The sequence below is a fragment of the Magnolia sinica genome, chromosome 4, assembly GCF_029962835.1.
Source record: "Magnolia sinica isolate HGM2019 chromosome 4, MsV1, whole genome shotgun sequence".
NCBI classification, from domain to species: domain Eukaryota; kingdom Viridiplantae; phylum Streptophyta; class Magnoliopsida; order Magnoliales; family Magnoliaceae; genus Magnolia; species Magnolia sinica.
Genome location: NC_080576.1, coordinates 101515728 through 101540670, shown reverse-complemented (window position 1 = coordinate 101540670; position 24943 = coordinate 101515728). Strand labels below are relative to the sequence as shown.

The window sequence follows — 24943 nt, the reverse complement described above, 5'->3', positions numbered from 1 at the left end:
CAATGGTGGAATGATAGGAGGCGCACCACAAAAAAACCATATGATGCACGGTGGTACTGGATTGCTTGAACCAAGTGCGAGGAGACTGTTTGGGATGACCAAGAACTTTCTTAAGACAACATTTTGTCATGCAAAATTTGGTGTTGAAAAACCATGAGGAGAGTGCATGTAGATTTCTTCATAAAAGCTTTCACAAAAGGTTCTATACGGCCGAGGTCATGGGAATTCCCAATGAGGTCAAGCTGTGTGGGCCCCACCATGATGTATGTCGAACATATATATATATATATATATACACACACACACACACACACACTCACACACCAACTGATAGATTAGCCATTGTTGATCAACAACTGAAACAGAAAAAAAGATACACAAAATCAAACTTGACAGTTGGAGAGGTGTCATGATAATTAACACAACTTATGTGTGAGGTCCTCAGTGACTAATTGAGCATTATAATGAGCAATAAATCCACTTAATTATACTTACCAATATAAACCCACTTGCATCCCACCACGCTGTAACCATCTTGAAAATCAATTCTCAAGTGCCCTCTTCTCTATGTTGAAAGTAGAAGGAATTTGATCATTATATGCTATAGGTTCTTATTCATGACCAGTCGAGTAAGTGGCATGATAAACTGCATATTTTTTAAAGCTCTTGGGGGATTTAATGAGGAGTTCAAGCATTAAGGAGTTGAATTTTAGGAGGGAGAGCATAGAGGTTTGCCTATTTATACTGTGGACCGAGATAGCCTACTATTCACCCATTGTGGTATATGTTTGCACACTACGAATATTTGCTATGATTTGCAACATTTTAAGACATTAGGTGTTTTGGTCAATCATAATTTACGCCGTTTGATCACTACAAAGAAATGTTGAATGGATTGGATGTCATACACATGCCACATGGACATTACAATCGACTTTACCACTTTTTACGGAAACAAATATTCAAGGACATTTTGGTAGGTTTTTTTTTTTTTTTGTAAGAACTGCTTAATAATTTAGATTGACAAAGAAATTAAGCAGGTCCAATTATCAGGTGGACCATACCATAAGAAACATGGGGGATTGACCGTTGTACCATTACAACATTCTTAGGGTGAACCTTGATGTTTCGTGTTTATTTACCATCCAATTAGTTGATAAGGTCATGTAAGCCTTGATGAAGGGAAGACAAATATTAGCTTGATTGGAAACTTTTGTGGCCCATTAATAGTTAATCTATTTTTGGTGATATGGTCTCCTTGATAATTAGATCTATTTCATTTTTTAGATAATATCATAAAATGATGTGGTAAAATAAATGGACTGCATGGATATATAATACATACCTCAAGATGAGCCTCACGGTTACCCCATGGTAATGGCTACACCGTCTTAGGTGAGGCTGTGTCTCACCTAATGGCACTCTGATTGTACAGGGTAGAGAATATCTTAGCCCCATCTTCTTCTTCTTTTTTTTTTATATAAAAACCCTAGTTTCATAATCCTGGGTCGGGTAAATCAAACTCAACCAGATGATACTTAAAGCCTGGGTTGAGTCCAGCTTAGGCTTGATGGTGGACCGGGCTGGACCAAAGGGTATTCGATGTTTTAGCTGTCCAGTTTTGTAAACACATGCAAACATATAATGTGGGTGGAATCCTGACTATAGGGCCACCTCGATGTATATATTGTATATCTATCACCATCTATCAATTTTGCCATATTATTTTAAGATGCAAGTACAAAAATAAAGTGGTACAAATTCTAGGTGGGCTACATAGGAAAAAGTGGTTATTGAACCGCCACTGTTAAAAACTTCCTAGAGTGCATCGAAATATTTTGTGACCTTTCTTTCTATTGATAAGATCACACGGACTTAGATGAACTTGTTTCTTGTATAGTTTAGCTGAAATTTATATCTACTTTTTTTTTAAGACCATGTTTTAAAATTTGATGAGAAAAATATACCAAGATCTACTATATAAAATGCATAAATCATGGTGGGCCCACCCACCTCGCTGGTTCCCGATGGCATGGTAACACGGTAAAGTTCCGTGAGCTTCCCATGATATATGTGTTATATCCGCACTGCCTATCCATCCTGTGAGATCATCTTAAGTCATCATCCCCAAGATTAGGCGTAACAAAATCTTAAGCAACACCACAGGAAGCCGTGGAGATTGAAATCTCCAATTTGACTAATGAAAAACTTATCAGTGGGCCACAAAAATTTTGGATCAAGTTGACAGTTGCGCTTTCCCTTCGTCTAAATATGCATGTATAAACAAGTCAGATGGCAAATAAACATCATGACGAGCCCTAAAAAAGTTTTAAGAGTGGGCATCTTTGTCATTCAGTTAAGGTTTGGATCTGCTTCATTTTAAGACCTATTCCTATAATGGTCTCGCAAAACGGATGGACAGTGTAGATATGACAAATACATCATAGTGGTCTCATAGACTTTGCCACGTCAACACACCCCTTAAGTCGGTCCAGTTAAGGTCTGTATTTGCCTCATTTTGAGACAAACCCCTATAATGATCTCCCAAAACGGATGGACGGTGTGGATATGACAAATACATCATGATGGGTCCCACAGACTTTGCCACGTCAACACACCCCTTAAGTCGGTCCAGTTAAGGTTTGGATCTTCCTCATTTTGAGACAAACCCCTACAATGATCTCGCAAAACGGATGGACGGTGTGGATATGACAAATACATCATGGTAGGTCCCACAGATTTTGCCACGTCAACACCCCCCTTGAGTCGGCGGTGTGTGGCACACCACGCAATCTTGCTGCGAATAGCGTACGCAAGTGGAAGGTTCAACCTGCAAAACACGAGAAAATTACCACTGTAGACTCCACCTTTTATCTAGCGTCTTTTATGAATTATCCAAAACTTGCCTTCCCAACTCAGACCTTACACGTAGGGACAGAGTATTTGAACGAAAATGCCCCTGCCATTGTAAGAGAATTTTCGTATCCGTAGACTTACAGAGTTATAGGTGACGTAGCAGGGGTATTTTCGTCGTCAAATGCTCTGTCCGTACGTGAAAGGTCTATGTTGGGAAGGTAAGTTTTGGATTTGATAAAAGACGCTGGATAAAAGGTAGGGTTTACAGTGGTAATTTTCTGTTACAAGCTACCGCCATATTTGCATGGAGAAATGTTCTGATACCCTGCCGGAGTATGATGATGCTAAGAACGCACTCAAAAGTTACATAAAATTGCATATACAGAACATGATTAATTCAAACTTAAACCGTCCAAATTATGGGTACCAGTTTAGATGTCTATGAACCAAAAAAATAGTTTTATTTTTCTATCTAAGAACGGAATTGCTTCACATTAATTGGACGGTCAAATTGAAAATATCCAATGGTCTTATTTCAAAAAACAAATGTCCAAAAGTCATAAGTTCAGATTATTCAAAAAATGTAATCGTTAGGTTGTAACTTAGAGACAGTGGGTTCCGCAATATAGTCGGTTTTATTTTGAGTTAATATATTCCATGTATGAATTACTAGGTGCCTGCGTATGAGGGGTCATAGGCAGCCAGAGTATCAAATGATTCCCTGTCCCTTCTTTCTTCTTCTTCAAATCCTCTGGACAAAACCGCTCGCCCAAGGAAGAAAACGAATCTCTCTCTCTCTCTCTCTCCCCTAAATCTACGGAATTCTTCCCTCTCTCTCTCTGTCAATTCGCAAGAGAAGATACAAGAGAATGCAAGGAGGAGATTTCAGCTATTCTCATTATTACAATCAAAACCCTAACCCTAACGATCTTCTCCTTCCTAGCAATCCTCAAACCATCGCCTCTGCCCCTCCTTTCTCTCAGCACTTCTCATCCTCAGATCCCTTTTCCTCTCCATATCCTCAGCTTTCTCAAAATTCGGATCCTACCCCTCCTTCCACCTACTCCCAACCCCCCTTCCCTCCCCCGGATGTCACGTCAGCATCCCTCCAGCAACCCCTTTCCGTCCCTTATTACTCGTACGATCAACATCCAACGGCCGTGAGTTATCCCCACAATCCCAATCCCGATCCGGCCGTTTTGGGCCCTTATCATTCCTATGGCCTGCCGCCACCCACCTACGGAACTCCCTCTGAAAACAGATATGGATATGATGCCCGTCCCGATTTCGAGCAGGAGAGTGTACGGCAGCATTATCAGAATGGGCCCAGCGTTGACGGGCTTGAAGCGGAGGTTTATGCTTACGATGGAGGGAGCGTTGAGCCTTATGGCGCTTGGGGAACTGGGAAGTCGTCTTCTTCATCTCGGTCGGGGTTTGACGATTACGGGAGGGTGACAAGCTTTGGAGAAGACGCAGTGGAGCCCAGTAAGATTGTGAGAGCAGTCCCAAAGGTGGAAACACAGCAGGACGCGAAGAGTGGCGTGCAGAAGTTCCGGGTCAAGCTCTTGCCGGAAGGTGCAGGCCAGACCACCATGGATGTTCTTTGCCAGGTTTGAGCAGAAGACAAAAGACCCATTTTACTATTTTGTTAATAAATGTGATTTTAAATTGGGTCCATTGAAATGTGACTGTTCTATGTTACAGCGTCGCATTAGGTGTCCTTTGCATTAGAATTTGGTTTCTATTGATTTTAGCAGCTACTGTCGATAAATTAACAGATTTTATGTGTTTGAGGGGAGTTTTGGAATGAGCTCTTGTTGCTAGCTTGTGACTTGTGAGGATGTTAAAATGTTTGGTCTGGAGTTAATGGGATTGGAGAGTGACATGTAGGAAAGGATTAGGTGTTTAGAATCAGTATTGGTGATTAGTTCAAACTCTCAGGGCTATGTGTTGTATGGTTGTTGCATATATGTCTATGCTCCAATGGCCTGATTAACCCTGGAATTTTGAGATGAGGGAGAAAAGGTTGCTTGGTGTTTGATGTTGAGGAGGAATCTTTGCGACATTATAATTGGGATTGAGGAGTTCATTGGCTTTTGTGTAGGTTGGGCCGTCTACCCAATGTGTGGGGTTGTGGGGGTGATAGATGACTCTGAAATTCAGAATTGTTATGGGTCCTCAGTTATTCATACTGCCCATGCCTTTTTTTTTTTTGTGTGCATTCATGCCCGAGTGCCTTTTGTAGAGGATTTACTTACTAGAAGAGGAGAAAGGAAGAGCAACGGAGAATGAGAATGAAAGAAAGAGAGAGTGAGAGTTAGGTTGAGAATCTCCCCTCTCCTCACTTTTATTAAGACTGAAATGAAAATACTTTTGGTACCCCACCATAGCACACAAATACACCCACGTGCACACTTATTCACTAATTTCTTCACACTCCCCCTCAAACTATAGCATACCGAGCTTGGGCAATTGGAATGTAGGAGCCAAGGCGTCACCATCAATGCTGTCATTTTTCCAGTTGTCATGGGATGGATCGTTAGATGGAGGCTCCTCCTTATTTCCTATTATGTAACCAAGTTTCCTCTTCCATCCAATATACATGATGGCAGATGGAAACCATTCTAGATAGTTTTTTCCGTCAAGCTTGATCGTAGTTATCACCAACCTAGGAGGATCACTATGATTATGTCCTATTATTAATGAGTTTTATGATCTACCCCTCTGCAACTTTCTGCCATTAAATGATTGGATACACAACCCAACGATCAATGATGAAGGTTCAAACTAACATAGATTTTTTTTTATTTTTATTTTTTTAAAATTTTTTTAAATTTTTTAATTTTTTTTAAAAAAAATAAAAAATCAGAAGTCATCTTTGAATTAGAAATGGAAGTAGGATAGGGGATCCAAAGGTCTCAAGGTGGATTTGGAGCCTATTTACACTGTTTCTGGGCAATTGAGGAAGGTTGATTGCCTTTCCTAGGTAAACCGCACACTGCTTCATTATGGCATGATACTGTAGTAGGGGCTACATTGCAGTGTTGTGAGGAATCTTTCTCGACAAGATCTACAGGTGGATGATGAATAGAGGAAAAAGAGAAGAAATGAGGAAGAAAAAAGGAGAGGAAAGTGTAACAAAGAAGGAGAAAGGAAGGGATCTTATCTCGCTCTATTTCCTTGCAAATGATTTAAATAGTAAAAGAGCAGAGAAGAAGAAGAAGGGAGAAAGTGAATGAAAGAAAGAGAATGGGAGTTGGGGCTGTGAGAACCCCCTCTTCGAACTTCTATTAAGACCAGGATGAAAATACATTATGAGAGGTTTCATCAGAGAACGTAGTCGAATAAAACTTTTTCTCCCCAAATCGACACTCCCCTTGCCATCTCAGGACCACCCGTACACTATCATATCAGATTTCTAAAAGGAATCTAAAAGGAGAACGGTTTGGATCATACCTGTCTCGATTAACGTCGATGTAGAAAAAAAACTATGTTGATGCTACTCCTTCACTTAGGAGATTTCTCCCTGATCTATCCCAATATGGAGAGGTGAAAAAGCCCACGTCAAATCCTTTGGTAGGTGCCAAGGTCGATGTATACCATCCACGAAAGTGGACTACATGATTACACGTGCAAAGGAGACGATGAAGGAGATGGAGATGAATTCTCCTCACTCTCTCTTCTCACGTGCCTAAGGGGGTGAGCGTCCATCGCTTTCTTCAGAGGTAAGCCCTCCCGTTTGGATATGATCATATATCTATACACACACATATGTATTCATATACATGTGTGTGTGTGCGTGTGTAAATGAGGGGTTAGGGTTTCAAGGGGACATCCAATATGGAGTTCCGCCACCCTACAAACTTTGGGATAACCCACTGTGAAGGAAGTCCATCGAATCTGCCTCATTCATGGATATACTCATAATCTAAACCTTCCAATGGCGTGGCCATCCACTGGAGATCTTTATTAAATGCTGATCAAATAGTGGACCATTAGATTTGTGGCATCAAATTATCATTTAGTGTGATCAAGTTAGTTTTAATGGTTAAAACAAAACTTCAACAGTTGGAAGCCTTTGAAAAATAGATTAAAACATTTCAAGTGCTGGGCCCAATGAAAAATAAAAACACTTGATGAGTCTCTGATCTTTGATCTAATTAGATCTAGCCGTATACAAGTCCCTAGGTAAAAACCTAGTGGATCCCTTGTTGGTCCATGTAAGAATCATGGCTCCCAATGAAAAGTACCCAGCCATGTCCACTTTCAATGTCTTCGTGACAACCTTGTGGGAAGAGCCAAAGTCGACCAGTCAAGGTCGTGACCCTTACATGTCCTTAAGTCTAAGGATTAATACTTTTTCATGCATTATGAAGTCCTGATCACCAATTTGATCATAGTTCAGGCTAATGGGCCCCTAGACTATTGATTTGATCTCAATCCAACCAATGTAAGTGATTAAAGGTCTTATCTTGAATCCTGTGTCTATTTATAACTCTTAGTTAATATAAATATCAAACCCTTTCTATAACCAAATAACAATTGTCATAACTCATAACCAAGTTTACAGCTTTTAAACTTATATTATAGTTTAATGTATAATACTAGTTGGCATTTAGTGAAGAGGTTAGGGGCATACCATATTCATGACACCGTCGGTCTATCCTAACAAGCCCCAACCCAACCCATTTAATTTCGGGTTGACAAAACATAACCTGAACTCAACCCATATAGGAAATGGGTCTGACCAAACCCTGACTTTGTAGGTTTGGTCTGGATCGGGTTGACGGGTCAGGTCCAGTTTTGCCATCCCTAGGGATGATGGCTTAGTAAGAGAGCAGAAATTTCATTATCTAAAAGCATGGTTTAAAACCAGAAATCTCGACTAGATTTGATCGTTTGTTGAGTTGGGCTCATGGAGAACTCGGGAAAAAATGATGCTAAGAATTCGGTGATTAATAATTTATTTTATATATAAAAATCGTTGTCATCATTTAAGCCTTATCCAGAGATTTAAATGACGATAATATTGGCTGATACTATCGTAGTGCATGTGGCCAATACGATGTACAAGGGGAGTTATTAAATTCCCATATATTGCAAAAAATATCATAATGCATCACTGATATATTGATACATTGCTATATTTTTTCCAAAAACCTTTCATAAAATTTCCCTCTATTGTTGATACATGTGATACATTGTGCTATATCAGTGATGCATTGTAATATATTCCCCCATTTGAAAATTCAGAAATTCGCAAAAAAACTCCACAAAATTTTTTTTCTTTGAAATTTGTTTGGGGGAATCTGTTTTCATACTTGTATTGTAGGATTTATGAATTATTTGAACTCGTTTTGTGGGGCTATGAAGCGAGAGAGTAGAAGGGAAAGACCAAGTTTGTGGGGCTGTGGTTCAATTGTGTAAATGATTTGCTTACAGGTGAAGGATGGAAGAGGCTAAGGCTGGATAAATTGACTTTTAATCAAATATCAAACGTCGAAATCGAATTACTTGAGTCCCTTTACCGAGTAAAAAGTCATGGTTAGAGTTGACTCTTTGCCCTTTTGAGAGGGACAAGGCCCTATGTCCAAATGATATGGCTTTCTTTTAGGTTCTCTGGGAAACAGTGAAAGATGATGTGATGAGCTTCACGTTGGAATTTGATGATAGGGGTCGTCTATTGGCCGGGCTAGGGACTTCCTTCATTGTTATTATCTCAAAGGTGGCGGGTGTGGATAGCTTGAAGGATTTTAGACCGATGAGCATAAGTGGTGGGCCTTATAAAATTCTTGCAAAGGCCTTAGCTTCCAGACTTAGAAAAGTTCTTGCAAATGTCATCTTGAATGGTCAAGGTACTTTTATTGAGGGAATATAGATTATGGATAGCGCATTTGTAGCTCACGAATGCATTGACTCTCGATATAAGGAAGATGTGAAAGGCATTTCGTGCAAGTTGGACCTAGAAAAGGTATATGATCATGTCGACGAGGATTTCTTGGACTACAAGTTGGGTCGCTTGTGGTGCAGGTTGAAGTGGAGAGATTGGATTTGGGAGTGCTTGCAATTGGCTACACACTTTGTATTGGTAAATGGTTCCCCCAAGTTTTTTTTGTCTCTTTTCTTTTCAAGGGCTCTAGGGGTATTCAACAAGGGGATCCGCTCTCTCCTTTCTTTTTTGTGGTGGTGGTTGAGGCGCTTGGCGGGATGTTGGAAAAAGGGCAGGAAGTTGGTCTTATCCACGGTTTTAGGGTGGCGAGTGAGTGCCCTCCGATATCCCATCTTCAATATGCCGGCGACACATTTCTGTTCTGCAATGCAGATGCAGTTATGGTGGACAACTTTAAGAAGATAAGAAGGTGCTTTGAAGCGGTGCCTGGTTTGAAAGTCAACATTGCCAAGAGTGAGATTTTCGGTATGTGGATGCCTAAAGAGGTGGAGAGGAGGATGGCCTCTAACCTGACAAATCCTCCTGTATCTGGGCTGGGGAATCACAATAAGAGTACAAAACTCCCACAGACGCAATGCAATAGCCTTCCACATAGGTTGGTTACAATCAAGCGCTATATATTAGTCTATTACATAGGTTGATTACAATCATCAAGTTGATTACAATCAACATGTTCTCTTTCTTTCCTTCGTTTATGAACCCAAAAAAAAAAAAAAAAAAAAACCCTTCTTACAAACTTTCTTGGATAAAAACACCAGCGTTGGAAAAAGCATATTGGCACCACTGCAAGTTATCATGTAATACATACCAGATGATGCTTTGTGAAACTTAACGTTGTCAAAAAATTCAGAAATTGATCAAATAGTAAAAAACTAAGAAGAAGGTATATTAAATAGAAATAAGTACTAAATCTCATGTTTGTAATATGAATATGACCAATATATATACACATGTAAAAATACAGTAACAAGATTCTGGGGTTCAAGTCTGTAGCGTTAATGGTAGACAGCCTACATTTCAACTGTGAGGCCTTGGGTTTGAGCCCACCTTACCAATCAAAAAAAGAAAAAAAGTCCAGAATCTTATATTTCCAGTTACATGGAAAACTCCACATGGAAGTGATGTGCTAGCTGGTCTGCGGGTAAAGGAGAAGGGTTTATGTCAAGTGGCCAGCTGGATGTATTACTTTTTACGAAGCAGCAATGAGATTCCTGTTTCCATGTGATTTTTGGAAAAAAAGAGAGAAATGATTGTGGAATTGTAAAGCCAAGTCCAAACAGCTGGAACAAGGCTATGCTGAGGAGGCTGATCAGGCATGCCCTTATAATACGTGTCAAGTGGCATAAAGCTCATAGATTTTTTATTCTTATAAAAACACTTGGCCACCTCTAAATCTTGAATAGTGTTATATTGTTGTATCTCCATTGACAAATTGCATAGCGTTGACATGCACAGGTCAATCTTGGAACTGTATCTTACCCAGAGGGAATCTAGTTACATGACAATGCTGAAGGTTGGATAAACACAGATGTGTTGCGAGTCTCATCATGCAAGAGAAAAGTTGACATTGCGTATTTGAAGAAAGTTGGAGTTCCCAACAATCTTAAAATACAACTCGAGAATTCTTGAAGTTGGTTCTCCATTCTTCCAAGGCAATGTTGGTGCAGACTTCAGAGTTTAATTGTTTCTACTTTCTTTACTTTCCTTCTCCAATTATATCACTGACAGTTAAAAAAAGAGAATGAAATAACCAACAGTTTCTTCAAATGCTTCTTCCAAGACTCTAAAGGCCTTGGTACTTCGATGAATGACTTTAATATAATTCACAATAGAGTCCATGTCAGTTCAACTTTCAGTTGCATGGACCTTCTAACAAGCGCCGCTCCTATTTTGAACTGCTTTTGGACTCGTGCCCTGCTCCCTAGGTATAACATCTTCAAACAAGCATTTCCACATTTTGACAGCCAAATATGCCGCCACTTCCCTTCACTCTTTATATGACCATGGTTCAATTCTTCTTTTCTCCTGTGGGTATGCGATGAGCTATATGGGTCATGGAAGTCTCAAATCTAGCTCCATGCTCCATTGAATATGAATTTATTCTGATTATTGTTTTCCATCCAAATGATTAAATCTTGACGAATGTGGTTTATGATCTTTTAGGGTGTTTACTCCCCTATGATTGTAACTGGTTGTGTTTGTAGGAGATATTGTTGAGGTCATGGATGGGTTTGTTTTTCTTTTCAGATTGGTTTGGATGGAATTCGTATGCTTGACCCCAATACTAACCGGACAATAAGAATATATCCGCTTGAAACAGTGACAAGATGGGAAGTAAGTTGCTGTGTTTTCGAAGAACTTTTTCTCGGTGATTCTCATCTTACCTTGATTTCTATTATTTCCTAAATGTATTTTTGCCTTCCATCTTCTCCTTATTCAGGTAAATGAGCCATCTACCTATACTTTCTGGGCTAAAAGCCCTGTTGACATTGAACCAAGGCGCATAAGGCTGCAATCAAACCGCTATACGGATACCACAAACACCATTCTTGACACCGTTACGGCGGCAACTATTCAGGTTGGGTCCTCTTGTTAATTGCACTTCTTACACCTTTATATTTGCAGAAATATAATGTTTTTTTTTTTTTTCTTTTGCTTGATACTTACGTGCTTCCCAACATGTATGACTTTTAACAAAATAACCTTTTAAAGAATCACTTTTAACAAAATGATTTATTTTTGGTCATACAAAGAGAGAAGCATATTCATGTGGCCAACATGAGGCACCTGCACTAACTAAAAGGGTGAATACAATTAAAAAACTAGTAGAAAATCTTGGTTGAAGGATGTTCATGATGATTGATAAAAATACAACATATTATAATATGCCAATTAGGAGCTAAAATTTCATTCAAGTAGGTAAAGTGTCCAACATGTGAAATAAATAAACCATTAAAGTGGTTCTCTTCGTAGCAATCATGAGGATGTGTCTCCCTTAAGAGGGAGAAAACCATCCATCAGACATTCCAGTAATTGCGAATTGTTTTGAATGGCTTACCCACTACTTGAATGGCTTAACCACTTGAGCCAATCGATCTACGGAAACAACTCTGGATCTATTGTAGCTACTAATCAATAAAGATATAGCATTAAAAAGTAAGATTCCACCCAATATTTGAATTGCCACATTGATAAATATAAAAAGGAAAAAGAAAAGAAAAGGGGAAAAAAACAACCATAACTTAAAATTAGTAACAAAATGCTTCTATGAAATCTCTAACCAGGATGTTCCAACTCTGAGATTGGTTCCAGATCAATCTAATCTGTCCAAAGCAGGGAATTCTGTATCTAAAAGGATTTAGCCAAATCATAATGGCCTAAAATAGAATGTGTAGTCCAGAGAATCAAGCCCTAAAATCACTAGAGACTCATCAAAGTCAACAACTGTAATCTTCCCAAAATAAGTACTGTAATAGACATTCAACTCCTAACATTAGCATCACATCGTTCAAATATTCAAGACATGTTGGGCCCCATGGGGGGCCTTATGTTGCATGATTTCCTTGGCTTGGAGAGAACTTGAACGTTCAACTAAATACTAGTAGAAGTCTGCATCCAACTTTGTCAATTTCTTGCGCATAATCCACATGCATTGAGAAAAGGAGCTATTCTCATTAAGTACTGCCTTTATCTGCCTCGGTTGGTGTCTGTAGTCTTTGTGGTCAGTACTTGTCCAACTTCTTCCTTCTATGGGATCTGTTTGCCTTTGTCAAACATAAATTCTGCTTGCACATTTGACATATTGCCATGGTACTTGAACAAGTCGGCCACATTGAAAGATGGTGAGATATTGAAGTTGTTTGGCAACTCAATCTTGTATGTGCTTCCTCTTGACTTAGTATGGCCCGATTTTCTTAGACTTTGAGCTTATTAGAAGCTCCCTGTTGGGAACCTTTCTTTGCATAGATAAACAAAACTGAGCTGTCTTCATTATATCTCAATGGCATTTGTTCATGTCTTGGTACTTGGCTTTGGTCTCTTCAATCTTCTTCTTTATCTGAGCTTGTAATTTTTGGATATTTTTAGAGAATGCGTTGGCATTGTTGCTCATTCAATCTTATATTAATAACAGTACTAAGTCGAGTGCCTGATGTGGGCTTTTTTGGTTAATTATTTCAAATGGGGATTTGTCGGAGATACGATTTCTTGAGCCATTGTAGGCAAAGTTGGCTTGAGGTGAAGCTCAGTTCCACTAAGATTCATTACTGCTTGCAATAATACTCATACTCAACAATAATTTTTTATGCATTGTTATCGTTATCTATCACACGGCTAGGATCAAGAATCATGTATTGGTATCGTCAATAATATCAAATACCGGGGAATGTATTGCTGTTCAAGGGAAACATTAGGACAGTGGTGGAATTTTTTAGTTAAATTTCAAGAGATGTTAAAGGACAGATGATTACAAGCTTAGGACTTGACATATTACAAAAAATAACTATGAATAACAGGTTTCCATTGTATAGGGACCCAAACTATGAGCTGTGGGACAATGCGTGGTTACATCCCATAGCTCGGTGGTAAACAGCGCATTTCAACATCGAGGTCGTGTCTTTGAGCCCATGTTACCTTAAAAAAAAAAACTATGAGCCATGGACAAATATTTAATAAATATGATTTTAATGCACTAAATTTTAAGAAACAGGGCAATACTTCAACATATAATGCACCGATTTAAAACACCCCTATGAAGAGCTCCCCAATTTATTTATTTATTTTCTAGAATTTAATAGGTATTAAATGCCTTTATCATCAATACATGTGATAATATCGCATGTATCAACGATATATCATATTTATTTCGAAGTGATGTAAAAAATATCGCAAGATGTTTGTGGTTTATCAAAAATATCGGGTATAACTTGTAAATTGTATTATTATCCCCATTATCTTTACTGATGAGGTGTGATATTGATAATATTGGCCAATATTTGATATTTTGAACACTACTCAGAAGGTTACCAAAGTTCCTACTAGTTGCCTCGGTTTGCCTGTCGAAGGGTGATATGCACCCAATAATTGAAGCTTATCTCATGGCCCGAATGCTTCCCCAAGTGCAGACTGTGTACTAGTTGTACACGACACCCTTTGTGGATGAGTTAGCCGACCACCTAAGTGTTAGCTAAGTTGACTTCGAAGGAAAGAGAGCACACAAGGGAGGTGAGCAAAGGGACTTGTATTGCATGATATGAGCTTCTTCCATAATATAGCTTCTGTAAGAGCCAGGAATAATAGAATATCCACAATATCAATTGATGACAAAAGAATTGAAGAAAAGTCAAAGGTGTATAAAGCCATAGTTTCCTTTTATGAGAAAATGCTCTCCAAGGATCCTTGGGTTTGATCTCAACTAGATTTCCTCCCATTCGCTAGCCTTTTGGAGGAATCAACAGGTCAGTTGGGAAGGCAAATCACAGGAGACAAAGTAAAGGAGGCTGTGGATAACTTTGGTCACGATAAGGCCCCGGGGCTGGATGGCTCTCCCATGGCATTCTTCCAAGATTTTTGGAATGTCGTGAGAAAAGACATACTGAATTTTGTCAATGACTTCTTCATTAATGGCCATCTCCACTCGGCTTATGGGGTGTCATTCATAGCCATCAATCTAAAAGTGGAAGGAGTTGGAAATATCAAAGATTATCGCTCGATAAGTCTTATTGGTAGCCCGTACAAGATCATAGTTAAAATCCTCGCCTTGCGTTTTCGTGGAGTTGTAGGCGATATCATTTCATAAAACCAAGGAGCTTTCATGGGAGGTCATTAGATTTTGGACAACGGCCTTTTTGCTCATGAATCCCTAGACTCCACATTTAAAGAAAAAAAAAGGGCGGGTGTTTTTTGCAGGCTAGACATCAAGAAAGCTTATGACCACGTTGAATGAGACTTCATTGATTATTTGTTGAAAAGGGTGGGTTTCGGTGACAAGTGGATAAGCTGGATTTAGATTTGCATCCGTTTGGTGGCTTGCTCAATGCTTATGAATGGTGTGTCATAATGGTTGTTACGTAAAAGTAACAGTGGTAACCATTACACGTTAAAAATGACCTGTAAATGCCATTACCTGTTATGCCTCCCGTCAAGGCCATAACGGCCTTGTAATGGTCCATTATGGGGTTGATACTGGTTTTTTTTTTTTTTTTTTTTAAAATTTTTTTTTCAATAAAGAAAAAAGTGACTGTAACAGTTGTTATGGCCCCCGTAATGGATGTTATGGTTCGCATCGTAAAGGTAATGTTGGTGGTCGTTACGACCATCATTATCGTTACAGAATACCTTCATTTTTTCAGAATGGATTGTAAGGAATGAATTGGTGGACCTACCTTTAGGAGTGGTCAAGTTTACATGGTAAAATGGTCAGGTTAAAGCATTCAAGTTGAGATTGGATTGGTTTCTTCTCTCGCATGTCTTGCTAGAATTATTCCTGCTTGTTCATCAATATGTGCTACAAAGGCTTATTTCAAATCATTGCTTGATATTGTTAAAGTTGGATGAGGAGGTCTGGGGTCCAAGGCCTTTCTGGTTTGAACTATCTTGGTTAGAGGAGGGATTTGCAGACTTGATAAAGGAGTGGTGGGTGTCCTTCCCAGATCAAGGGGGAGCGGGCTATAATCTCTTTCAGAAATTAAAGTTATTAAAGTGCAAGATAAATGTGTGGATAAAATAAGTCCTAAGTAGTAAGGAAGAGGAAACAATGAATATGTTAAATGAGTTTCAAAAGTTGGATGTTAAAGAAGAGAAGGAAGAGTTGTCGGAAGAGGAGAGGGCGTGGAGGGAGATACACTCGGCTAAATATAGTGTTAGAATGAGGGGAGAAGAGATAAAATTGAGACAACAATCAAGGGCCTTTAATGCAGGGGCATTTTCACACTGGGCTCGAGTGGGGTTACCTGTGGGATGTAGGGGCACACTTGGGGTGGGTGACCCATGTGATTTGGGGCCCACGGGAGAGGTCTCGTGTTCGAGACTCTTTACTAGGGGTGATTAATGCGCATTTCACATCGGGCTCGAGTGAGGTAGCCTATAGGATGCGGGGACACGCTCGGGGTAGGTGGCCCATGTGATTTGGGGGCCACGAAGGGAGTTGAACCGATGTCTTAACCAATGTGATGTGGGGCCTGGGCTATGAGATAAAGGGATTAATTCGCCATACTCTAACAGTTCGAGCTTTTAGAGCAAGTGGTTAATTGTCCTGCATCAAATTGGTATCAGATCAGGAGCTCTCGTGTTCGAAACTCCTCACTGGAGGTGATTAATGCAGGGACATTTTCACACTGGGCTCGAGTGGGGTCGCCTGTGAGATGCAGGGGCACACTCGGTGTGGGTGACCCATGTGATTTGGGGCCCACGGGGGAGGTCTCGTGTTCGAGACTTCTCACCAGGGGTGATTAATGCGTATTTCACACAGGGCTCGAGTGGGGTAGCCCGTGGGATGCGAGGACATGCTCGGGGTGGGCAGCCCATGTGATTTAGGGCTCACGAAGGGGGTTCAACTGAGGTCCTAACCTATGTGATGTGGGGCATGGGCTATGAGATAAAGGGATTAATTCACCATACTCTAACAATTCGAGCTTTTAGAGCAAGTGGTTAATTGTCCTGCTTCAGCCTTATGGCTTAAAGAGGGCGACAAAAATACTAAGTTTTTTCATGCTACAGCAAGTGCGAGAGCAAGAGTTTATAGAATCAAATCGGTGGTTGTAGAGGAAGAAGGATGAAAGGAAAGCAAAAAGTGTATGCGGCAATAGTTGATTTTTATAAGAAGCTACTCACAAGGGAAGATTGGAATCAGCCAAAGATTGGTAACCTGCTTTTTGATTCAATTTTGTTGAAGGAGGTGGATTTTCTTGAAAAAGAGTTTTTTGAGGAAGAAATAGCAAATGCAGTCGAGGAGTTGGGTGGCTATAAAGCTCCTGGTTTGGATGGTTTTTTAAAATCCTTTTTTACCATAAAATTTGGGGATTGGTTAAAGGCGATGTAATCAGTTTTATTTGTAATAGGTTCATTGCCCCCGGAGCTAGGTGATACATTCATTGCACTAATCCCGAAAAAGGAAGGTGTAGAAAGCTTAAAGGATTACATACCTATAACCTCTTGGGTGGTCCATACAAAATTCTGGCGAAATTATTAGCTTTAAGATTCAAAGCGGCTATTAGTGGAGTCATTTCAAAATCCCAAGGGGCTTTTTGGGCGGGAAGATAAATTGCGGATAGTGCTTTAGTGGCACATGAACGTATTAATGCATGTAATAGGAGTGGAAGGAAAGGGGTGGTATGCAAGTTGGATGTTGAGAAAGCATATGATCACATTGATTGGAGCTTTTTGGATTGCATGTTGGGTCGATTAGGGTGTGGAATTGAATGGCAATCATGGATACGGACTTGTGTGGCATCGCGAAGTTCTCGATCTTGGTTAAGGGCTCTCTGAATGGTTTTTTTCTCGTGTAGAGGGTTGCGGCAAGAGGATCCATTATCTCTTTCTCCGTGGTGGTAATGGAAGCGCTTAGTAGGATGATTAATAGAGGGGTAGATGAAGATCTAGTGCGGGGATTTAGAATAGGGATCCATTATCTCTATATCTTTGTGGTAGTAATGGAAGCACTTAGCAGGATGATTAATAGAGGGGTAGATGAAGATCTGGTGCGGGGATTTAGAATAGATAACTCCGATTTTTAGATGACACATTTGCAGTATGTAGATGATACATTGCTACTCCGTGAGGCCAATGAAGAGATGGTGGATAACTACGGATGATTCTAATTTGCTTTGAAGTTGTGTTCGGGCAAAAGATAAATATTAGCAAAAGTGAATTGTCGGGGGTTGGCATTTCAAAGGATGAGGCGACATTCTTTTTGCCGTTATTTGGGTGCAGGGAATGTTCTTTTCTATCTTCATATCTTAGGCTACCATTGCGCATAAGTAAACCACCCAAACATTTATGGGATAAAGTCATCGAGTGGTTCAAAAAGAAATTATCTTAGTGGAGGAGTAGGTACCTATCTTTAGGGGGAAGGATACCTCTAATTAAGGCAGCTATGTTGAATCTTCTGATCTATTTTATGTCCCTATATAAATGCCCAAAGTCGGCATCAACAAAACTGGAATGAACTAGGCGAGATTTCTTTTGGAAATGCATGGAAGATAAAAAATTTCATCTCATGAAGTGGGAGGATTTATGTAAGCCATGGGATCAAGGGGGCACGAGGTTTAGAAGCTTGGAGGTGTTGAATGTAGCCTTGTTAGGAAAATGGGTGTGGAGATTCGTGGTGGAGGGTAGTTTATGGAGGGAGGTGGTTGGTGAGAAGTATGGTCTCAATTTAGGGGGCTGGTGGACCCGACCCTTGTCGATGTATATATCGACTTGTCTGTGGAAAGTGGTAAATTTGATTAGAAGTAAGGTATATGAAACAGTGGGATTCTCCTTAGGTAATGGGCTGAAGATTAGGTTTTGGTATGGTACTTGGGTGGGGGAGCAGAAATTGGGGGAGTTATTTCCTAGGCTAGCAAGGCTATCAAGAGGGGAGGGGTTACTAGTTGCTAGTTGTTTCTCCATGTAGGGTGAGGAAGTGATATGGGCCTCGCCGTGTAGAAGAAATTTAAAAGATGACGAATTTGAGGAATTGGTTGATTTGTTGAATCTCTTATCCAAGGCGAGGCTGGTCTTATCAGAATCGGATTTGATGTTATGGCTATAAGAGAAGTCCGGGATATTTTTTTTTGTAAAGTCATTCTTCAATATGCTTAGCGGAGGGGGGGCCAACAATGGGGTTAACTCAACTGCTTCCGTTTGGCGTTAAAAGGCTCCTCTGAAGGTGGGCGCTCTAGCATGGCTCGTGGGAGGCAACAAGGTGCTTATTTTGGATAATCTTCATAAAAGAAATATGATTCTTCCAAATGAATGTATCTTGTGCCTTTAGGATGAGGAATCGGTGGATTATTTATTCATTCATTGCACTTTTACTTGGCAAGTGTGGGCTAAACCAAAGTCTATTGGGCAATTGTACATGATTTGGCATGGAGGGGGTACAAGCATAATGGGCTTGAAAGTTTGCCCGCTATGTCTCCTTGCAGATATTTGGTCGTTATGGCTAGAAGGAATAATTGATGTTTCAAGAATTTAGGGGGGCGAGTGGAGGAGGTTTTCGGTGGGGCCAAGATGCTAGTGGTTGAATGGGTTAAAGCCTCAAAGGTAGTTGGCCATCTTCTTGAGAGTTGGGCTGAGTTGTAATTATGTTTTTGCTCTTTGTATAGTGTCTCTCTGTAAATTTCGGCTGCGGCCTGTTTTCAATAAATTGTTGTGCAATGTTAAGGAAAAAAGATATCCAATGAAGTAGATCTAGTCTGCATGTTCCAAAACAGGTTGTAACTTTGAACACCCAAGTCCCAAGGCTTATTTGGGAGCTCCAGAGGTTTGAGACAAGGGGAAGCCCTGTACCCTTCTCATTCATCATTGTTTGGAGTTGTACAGGGCTGGTAATTGGTTAAGGCCTAAGGGTGCATAAAGGTTATAGACTACTCACCCTAGGCTTCCAGATGATATTATGTTGTCCTGTGATGCATCCCCTATTCGGAATTTCAGATAATTTCTTTCTTGCTCTGTGTCGAACCAGCAGGTTCACCATGGGATGATTCAATGTGAAGGATAAGTGGGAGAACAAGTGTCGGTCATCAATCTTTATTTAGCCAAATCATTCTCTTGGGCCTCTACATTTGACTCTTAACTACGGTTGCTGTTCTTCTTGTAATGAACATGAGGGAGCACCATGCATTCTTCAGATTTTGTTACTAAATTGATGCTCTCCGAAACTAATGTGTCAAAGATAGGAGCGTTGTGGTAGGGGTCAAAGAAGTTGTCTGCACTTTCAGGATCTGTCCATGCTAGAGGGAGCTCATCTAATGCGTCGAATTCGTAAGCTTGCTCCCTTTGGGGGTTTTCTTGGGGCTTGTGGATTGGAGTGATGAGATTCAATAGAATTAGGGAAGGCAACTGTGGAGTTAATGAATTAGCTAAACAGGGGATCGTTGGACACTTGGCTGATCTTTTCTTAGTAACACTTTAATGTTACCCATAAAAAAGTTGAAGATTAATATGTCATTTTTCTCTTTGTTATTGTCAGATGTGCTCTGTGAGTGATTGAAGGAAAAAAGAAATTTAAGTGTACTTTCATTTTAATCTTCTTTATGCTAGTAAGCTGTAGTGGTAAATGACTTTAAAAATCAATTTTCTTGTGCTTCGTCGGAATCCACAGCTTAAGGAGATGGGTGGAAAGGATAGCGTTGCTAGAAGCAAAGGATCTTATGATGATGCTGGGAAGCTATCTGTGGAGCCGATGGAAAAGAAAAAAGGTTTTGGTGATTGGATGAACTTGATAAAGCCTGGCAATGAGGAGAAACATCACTGGGTAAGCCTTGTGGGAGAAGTCTTATTTTATTGTATTGCGGACATTCACACTCGATATTTTTGAAGGGTTTCATTTGAATTTTCTGTTAAAAATCAGTTCATTTTCATTATCTTGTTATGCTCCCTCCACCTCTTATATATATATATATATATATATTGGAAATCCATAGATCTTAATGCATTTCTTTAGTTATCATCGTTGTAATACCTGTCTTCAATATTTTATAAAAATTTTAAAGCACTGTGATCCCATCTTGATCTAGGTGGATATGTTGATTTTTAGAAGTCATCTTGTTCTTCTCCCCATACCATGCACTGTATAATCATAAGAATGGCTGTTTATTTTGGATTTGAAGTGAATCATCCTCCAATTAAACTAGTTCTGTCCTTGCAAAAAGTTTAGATTGATGACTTGTTATTCAGTGTCCGCCTATAGATATTTGCAGTAAATACTTGGGCATTATTCTTCCCCATCTGTTTTGCATAGTCATCCAACACATCTAAGCCATTAGACAAGCCTCAGTGTTCCAACCAAACATTTTTTGATTAGTTTTCTGTCTTGTATCTCATACATCAAATTTGCATTTATATTTATTCTTCCTGCAGATGCACTATGAGATATGTGACTTTTGAATTTATGGTTGTTGTTATGTTAGTGTGAATGGAGTTACGGTTAGTTGATGTGGCTGTCCATCTTACTGTGAATGTTTATCTATTGTAATGTCGCAAGGGAAATCTGGTGTGCTGCTCGCGTTATTTGAGGTGCAGTGGACCATTAACGGCAGTCTCTAAGATATAATTTTGGGGTGGGTGGAAGGTCTGTTGTATCCTTGGAGAAACTCCATTTAGAGTCTGATTCTGTTGCCATTGTTTGGGGACTTTGGAATGAGATAAATAGTAGAATGTTTGAGTGTAAGGAAGTTCTGGCGGCGGCTATCAAATGGAGGATTCAGTACATGGTGGTGGGCTGGGGAGACATTCAGAACCTTGATTCTAGAGGGCTTCCCTTACCCGTTCTCATCTGTGATTGGATCCTATTGTTTCTGGCAAAGGATCGGAGTGGAGGCAGCCTCTTTCTAGGTGGTTTTGTTTTGTGGTGATCTTGGGTTTTTTGGGGAGGCCTGTTCCCTTCTCTCTCTTGTTTTCCTTCTCTTTTGAGATGATATGCCATCATTGCCACTTCTTTTGTTTCGCTTTTGGAGTTCAGTAAATTCTTGTTGCAATTTTAAAAAAAGTTTTCAAGTATGGCAAGGATATTTGGCAGGTCCTGTAATCCCAAATCTTAGGATATGGGTACGACAAGGATTGGTTGCTAATCACAAGCATAATCATGTCAAAGTACATTCCCAATTCACATGATTCAATATAACTTCTAAATAATTGATAGCAGTGAAGCTCAAAATTCTAGTAGATTTGGATTTGATTTCTAAGGGGGGATCCCTTATCCTTTCAATCATTTGAGTTTGTGAGTATTTGAATTGGCTCCATCTTTTTGAAGGATTTGAGTATTAAAGGTGGCTAATTCCACATCAAATTGTGGCAACAGAACTAGATGTTCCCTCCTAGTTTATGTTAACAATTGTGGTTACGGGCCTGTGGCCTACCTATTTGGTCTTGGGGTGTGTTAGGAATATTGTTCTTGTATAAGGGGTATTATTGGCATTTTTGCTTTTATTACTCAAGTATATAGGGAGAAAGAATTAGGGGGTGTGGAGCCCTAGTCTTTTCCTCGTAAAAAAAAAAACTCTCCTTTTCTCCTCTTTTTCTAGTTTCTCTTTTCTATGCTAGCTAACATGCTATCAGAGCGATCCTAAACTTAATAAATTTTCCGTGATCGTTGATGTCACCTTCTTTGAAAATGTTCCATTTTGCTCTCTTTTTTTTTGAAAGGTAATAATACTATCAGGGAATGAATCATGGATCACTCACACCCACTACACTGTCATCTAAGGAGCCAAAGACGAAAATGTTCCATTCTACGTTAAAGATGAAAGATGAGCATACGGTCAAAGTCTCATTTGTGGAAACTTCTTTGCCAAATTTTATTTCCTTCAGAATTTGATGTTGAGATGCCACTGCCACCTCAAAAGGATTTTACACAGACTTATTACAGGAAAATGAGAAAGGCTAGGTATTACAGACTATTCCTCTTCAGTCCACACAATGGACTACTGCACCCACCAAGGTTCTTGTTTTTTCTGAATCTCATGAGGTTACCAATGATCTTCCTATTGTCGTCCAAAAAGGTTACATTCTTATATTACCCATTCCATCTCCAATTTGTTACCTTTACCCATTTGTCTATGAATTATCGAAAATTTGTCCGTACATTGTCTGTTGTACCCATTCTTAAGTCAGTCCATGAGTCATTGTTGGATGAAAATTGGAAAGGAGCTATGGATGACGAGATGGATGCTATGTACTCCAATGATACCTGGAAGCCGACTAATCTCCAATAAGGTAAGACTCCAGTCAAGTATATATGGGTTTACACAGTTAAGTTCTTGCTTGATGGATGAATTGATTGTTAAAACGCTAGGTTAGTTGCTAAGGTGTGTACATAGGCGAAGTAGATTATCTTGATTAGTTTTCACTAGTGGCCAAACTTAATTCGGTTCGGGTTCTTCTATCAATTGTTGCAAATAATGATTGACCTCTTTTTCAAATAGTTGTGAAGAATGCATTCCTACATGGAGATTTACACTAGGAAGTCTACATGGAGCAACCTCTGGGGTATGTTGCTTAGGAGGAGTCGTCAAAAGTATGGAGGTTAAATAAATTTAAATATGGGTTGAAACAATGACCACATGCTTGGTTGGAGAAGTCCAGTAGTATGGTTGTGTCGTTTGGATTAAAAGAAGTAAGGTAAACCACCCATTTTTTCCAAGAACTGTACCTCTGGCCACATAATACTTGCTGTGTATGTGGATAATGCTATAATGACTAGTGATTACTTGGAGGGTATTGGGAAGTTTTAGATCTAAGACCTTGGTTTCTTTCTATATTTTATGGGCATTGAAGTGGCAAGATTGAGAGTTAAAATAAATCTATGTCAAAGAAAATATGTTTATGATTTGTTGGAAGAGATGGTTGTGTTGGGTGCCAAACCGGTTGATACATTAATGGATCCTTACCTTAGTATGTACAGGAGACTTGTTGGCAAGCTCATATACTGGACCATCACTAGGCTCGATATTGCATTCTCATTCAGTGTGGTGAGCTAGTTCATGTCAAGTTCGAGGACATCACATCTAGCAACAATTATAAGAATCCTCAGGTATTTGAAATGTTCACATGGGAAGGGTATCTTATACAAGGCTCATGGTGATCTCTACACAGCCGGTTATTCAGATGCAAATTATGCGGGGTTGAGATGTGAGAGAAGGTTGACTACAAGTTATTGCACCTTCCTAGGTGGTAATATGGTTACTTGGAAAAGTAAGGAACGGAATGCAGTTTCCAAATCAAGTACTAAAGCTGAATACATGGTAATGGCACATACAACTTGTGAACTTATGTGGTTAAAGTCTTCTCGAAGAATTAAGATTCAGAATTCAGGTTCCATTGTTTTTAAATTGCGACAATCAAGTTACGATACATATTGCCAATAATCTAATGTTTCATAAGAGAATGAAGCATATAGAGGTTGATTGTCATTTCAGTCAGGATAAGATATCTCAAGGAGATATCCACACACCTTATATTTCATCCCACAATCAAGTCGCAGATTTATTCACCAAGGCTCTTGAAAAGTCCTAGTTCGACAAATTAGTCTCCAAACTGGACATGCATAACCTCTATACTCCAGCTTGAGGGGGAGTGTTAACAGTTGTGGTTATGGGCCTACGGCTCCCCTATTTGGTCTCGGGATGTGTTGGGAATATTGTTTTTGTATAAGGGGTATTATTGGCATTTTTTTTGCTTATATTACTTAAGTATATAGGGAGAAAGAGTGGGGGGTGTCAAGCCCTAGTCTTCTCTTTTCTTAACTTGCTTCTCTCTTTTTCTCTTCTTCTTCTTCTTCTTCTTCTTCTTCTTCTTTTTTTTTTGTTTTTTTTGTTTTTTTTGTTTTTCTCTTTTCTGTACCAGCTAACAGTACACATGCAAATTCCTAGTGTAGATCTTGAAAATTGATAGACATGTGAAATCTGACTTAGCAAATTTGGTTAAAACCTAATTACACATCAAACTATGGTAACCAAACTGGATGGGCCTTCACAGTTCACATGCAAATTCCCAGTGTAGATCTTGAAACATGATAGACATGTCACATGTTAAATTTGACTTCATTAATTCAGTTAAACCGAAAATTTTATTCTCTTACCAAGAAGGTTAGAGTTTTGCTAAGCCCACACAGATCTCTACACAGGATGTGGAGCTGTGCCATAGGAGGTTCAGCAGTGTCAACGAGGTGGTTCAGAAGTCAGGTGGTTAACTCATCAGGTGGGAAACATGTGCTTTTCTGGAATCAAACCATCATTGCTTATGCACATGTGGCCCACTTGATTGTTGAGCCAGGTCATCTACAGTCCACCTGATGCATGAATTGGACGTACCACACATGCTATGTTGGCAGTTGGAACTGCATCTACAGTTATAGCTAAACTCAACAGCTTAACCATGGTTTAATCTTTTGCTATTTCATTTCCATGCTTAAATGTGACTAGCTGGAAATTTTGT

At 39.6% G+C, this 24943-nt stretch overlaps 1 protein-coding gene across 1 annotated transcript in view; it reads left to right on the top strand.

Moving 5' to 3' along the window:
* The first annotated feature begins 3645 nt into the window (after positions 1-3645).
* LOC131243540 (protein FREE1-like) overlaps positions 3646-24943 on the top strand; it is a 32153-nt gene continuing 10855 nt past the window's right edge. Inside the window, exons 1-4 of the mRNA XM_058242966.1 lie at positions 3646-4466; positions 11054-11140; positions 11247-11384; positions 20112-20264. Coding sequence (XP_058098949.1) covers positions 3726-4466; positions 11054-11140; positions 11247-11384; positions 20112-20264 — 1119 coding nt within the window. The 5' untranslated portion in view covers positions 3646-3725. The remainder of the gene's footprint in view (positions 4467-11053; positions 11141-11246; positions 11385-20111; positions 20265-24943) is intronic.